Source organism: Astyanax mexicanus, chromosome 10 (genome assembly GCF_023375975.1).
Source record: "Astyanax mexicanus isolate ESR-SI-001 chromosome 10, AstMex3_surface, whole genome shotgun sequence".
NCBI lineage: Eukaryota > Metazoa > Chordata > Actinopteri > Characiformes > Acestrorhamphidae > Astyanax > Astyanax mexicanus.
The window spans coordinates 31,167,184-31,170,958 of NC_064417.1; the positions used below are offsets into that span (position 1 = coordinate 31,167,184).

The 3,775-nt window shown below is 39.1% G+C and overlaps 1 protein-coding gene across 1 annotated transcript; it reads left to right on the forward strand.

Annotated features, from left to right (window-relative positions):
- The first annotated feature begins 247 nt into the window (after positions 1-247).
- On the forward strand, positions 248-1,886 carry LOC111195850 (uncharacterized). The gene is made up of 3 exons (XM_022684349.2): positions 248-883; positions 1,007-1,111; positions 1,324-1,886. Exons 1-3 carry the CDS (start codon positions 592-594, stop codon positions 1,866-1,868), a joined length of 942 nt encoding a protein of 313 aa, XP_022540070.2. The 5' UTR covers positions 248-591; the 3' UTR covers positions 1,869-1,886.
- Positions 1,887-3,775: the final 1,889 nt, after the last annotated feature.

Here is a 3,775-nt window from a genome sequence, read left to right on the forward strand (position 1 = left end):
AATAAATACGTTACGCTAGCATACCCAGTATCTTCCAAATATTAGCAACATATAGTAAAATACTACAGTGTGTAGTAGTCTGCTTAACCTCCATTTCTGGAAGAAAACATTATAACATAATATTATTATGTAGGAGACATTACCTCAGAAGGCATCTAAGACTCTAAGAATGACTGTGATCATTTTTGTTTTATTGATCACTGCTTTCATATGATGCACCAACCATATAAACATTCATCTTCAGCTCTGCAGTCTCTCAGACTACACAGTGCTTATTATTAGGGTAATTACGGTAATTTCACAGTGCCGGACCGCTGGCCTCTATCAGTGTGTTTATCTGCTGTTGCTGCAGGTTAATTGATCAGTGGTGACATTAAAGCCAGTAACACAATTTTTCATACATTAACAATACTTACTATAGTATCCTCTATATTATTATTAGATACGTAAGCTAGCTAATGCTAACTAACACACATAAAATCTAGCTAACTTTGTGAGCTAACTAACACAGAAATATAACCTAACTAACTTAGCTAACATTACCTAAAACACACTCTAAAGCTGTTTAACAACACACACCTGAGCATATTTATGCAGGAGTTCCGTCAGTTCTGGTTTCAGGCTAGAGCTGGGAGCCACAGTATCAGGACTTCGGAGGGAATCTTGCAGTTACTGAGGACGAGCAGCTTTAGCAATATGTCTTTACTGAACTCGGTAAAGACGGTGGTTCAGCGGCCAGTGAAGATTAACCGGCAGAGCTGGGAGAACTTCCAGCACGGGAAGAACAACCACCCCAGCAGGAGCGAGAAACGTCCACACGTGTTAATGGACGGACATGGGGACGCTCCTGCACTGAAACAGGCCAGGCATCAGCTGGAGAGAGGTGCGTTATGGGACAGATTTCCGTTTGGTTAGCATGTTTAATTTCTTTAAAACTAAATCAAATGTTCTCACATCAGTTATAAATTGTTTCTAACTTGTTTCTAATGTCACTGATATGCTGCAGATACTGTCGTTAGCACCAGCAGAACTTCTGGTAAGAGGAAGCTGGCGGAGACAGCAGAGGATGAAGCTCCAGTAATGAAAAAGGCTCAAATCCAGCTGGAGAGAGGTGCTTTATGGGGCAGAATTCAGAAATCAACCAGTTAGCTAATTCTGTGTAGAAAGACTACAGTAGTAATGTTACTAGTGGTGATGAGGCATGAATTGTTGTATTGCACAAATTCTTTAACTGTTTAAATATACTATATTTAAGTATATATATATATATATGCTGTGATTGTAAAATGATTTAATATTCTTTTTATTGTTTTCTTCTTACAGCGCCTCCCACGGTATGGATCATAGGAGACAGCTATATTCGCCGTGGGGAGGAGATAGCGAGGAGCTCACTGGGAGGCGACCTGGGCGTGCAGGCTGAGGTCAGCTGGTTCGGCTGGGGAGGACTGAGGTGGCGAGGTCTCGTCCCGTTCTTCAACAAATCTCTACTAGGAAGAGCGGCTCCGGACGTGCTGATCACCCACTGTGACGGGAACGACATTGGAGGGATGAACGCCGGTCATCTCAGCGCAGAGATGAAGGCGGATCTGCATGATCTCCACCGTCGTTTCCCACACATGAAGATCATGCTGTCGGATATCACCCCACGACGTCAGTGGAGGTCCACCACTCATCCCAAAAGGATTGACGCAGCCCGGAAATGGCTAAACAGTGAGATGGCCGATTTCATCTTGGGAGTGGAGGGGGGTGTTATTCATCACCCATATATCCTGTTCCACAACCCTCGACTCTTCCTTAGAGACCAAGTTCCTTTGGGCAATGAGCTGTTTTTAAATGACCTTGCAGAATCCCTGAAAACCTTCATATAATAAAGGTGATTCTGCTGAAATCATCTGGATTCATCTGGATTAATTCAACATTGAGAAACACCAGGAGACTGATGAATTTACATTTCAGTGAAATCAACAACTCAGTATTAGATGCTAATAAATGTTTTATTTTCTATAACATTCAAAATCTGTAAACTTAAAAATAGTCTATTTTGTAAATAACAGTAACTTTTTTTTGTTTGTTTTTGTACATAAAATTAATTAATGTAACAAAATAAATACAATAAATACCAAATTGGTAGATTGGGTAGATAACACAGTTCACATTAGACTTTATTAGCCTAAACATTTCAAATAATTAATTAAAAACAATTCCCAATTCCTTAATTAAACTTAGAAATAAGCTTAAAAAAATCAATATTTGCAATTTTCATCGCAAGTTTACCCAACTCATTTCATTAGCACCACCATGAAGAGTGAAGACTCAGTAGATTCAGGGAGTTGAGAGCGTTTCAATAAATATAACTAAGCCCTATCCGGATGGATTAGTTTCTCAGAGGGTCCTGGGGTAATTTTCCTTTTATGGAGGGTCTTCTGTGATTTTATTCCCGTCCGGAACGAACATGTATGTGTTTTTCTCAGACGTCCTCTGAGAAAATTACAAGATGAATTACCAACTGTTTTTCACTGAACTCCGTGGTTCTCTGGTAATTTTAATCTCTGAGTTTCGTCACCTCCCATTTAATAAAATAGCGTGTGTTTTCACGGAGATCTGTGTAAACACAACAGCGAGTGAAAATGGAGGAGCTACTGAACATGATGTCATATGACCGAGAAATCCAAGAAAACTCACTGGTCCTCCTGTTTTTTCGATTGCTGTCCGGATGCCAGAGTTTTATCTTTGAGTAGAAGTGTAAAAGATTTTTCACAGACCTTCTCCAGAGAAACTAATCCCATCCGGATAGGGCTTAAGTTATTTCCAGATACGATACTCTGTAGGACCACATATGAATGTGACTCAAATATGATAAAAAAAAAAATGGATTTGGCATGTTCACACAGCAATGAAAAAATCAGATCTGAGCCACACTGAGCAAAAAAAAAATCCGCCTGGTAATGTGAACAGAGCCTATGAGGGAAAATACAATACCATGTACCACTAACATTTGGTCTTTAGCGCTCCCTCTAGTGGAAAAACCTTAAAGCCATTACCCTGGTCATAGTACACTTATTAACAAAAATAAAACCAGGCAACCAGGCATGCTAAAAAAAAATGTGCTCTGAACAAGACATTTCCGGGGAAAAAAAAAAAAAAAAAAAAACTTACTGAGTGTGGATGAGCATCCTGCTGAGAAATGCTATTTAAAAATCTTTCCATGAGTAACAGAACATCTCTTTCATCAAGAAGCACGCTAGTTATCAGTATTCAGTGTCTAATCTAACCACACCAGAAATTATTTATATAGATGTTTAGGACAAAGCTGCATGCTTAGATTTGTTATTTGTATTTTTAATGTAGTGTAAATATAGGACACTGCATACATCCAAATGTCAGTTCATTGGTAATATCAGCTACTCCTAACTAAAACAGGTGTACAAGTTTTTTTGCAGCTCGTTAGCTAACGCTAAACTGCTGGCATCTGTCACGGCATGTAGCCGGAGCCTGTCTGTAATTCTTGTCAGAGTCTTCACTCATCTTCATGCCAACCCAGTTTCTCCCCCCCCAGATGTCTGTTTACTTTTGTGACAAATTCAGTCTGCGGGGAGTTAAGGTTCCATATTTAGGAGAGCTGAAAAATTAAATAAATGAAAAACATATAAGAAAAAATAAATAAATAAAACAAAAGAACAGATGACTTGACACATCATTGAAAAGAGCAGTGCTGAGTTCTGTCTTACAAAGCAGATTCAGCTTAATTAGAGCTTCTGACTATGACTGAACCTTA

Bases quoted from the DNA above. Each gene is read 5' to 3' on its own strand.
- LOC111195850 (XM_022684349.2), top strand. From the start codon at position 592: ATGCAGGAGTTCCGTCAGTTCTGGTTTCAGGCTAGAGCTGGGAGCCAC. The intron at 884-1,006 runs GTGCGTTATGGG...GATATGCTGCAG, and splicing joins CAGGCATCAGCTGGAGAGAG to ATACTGTCGTTAGCACCAGC. The intron at 1,112-1,323 runs GTGCTTTATGGG...TTCTTCTTACAG, and splicing joins TCAAATCCAGCTGGAGAGAG to CGCCTCCCACGGTATGGATC.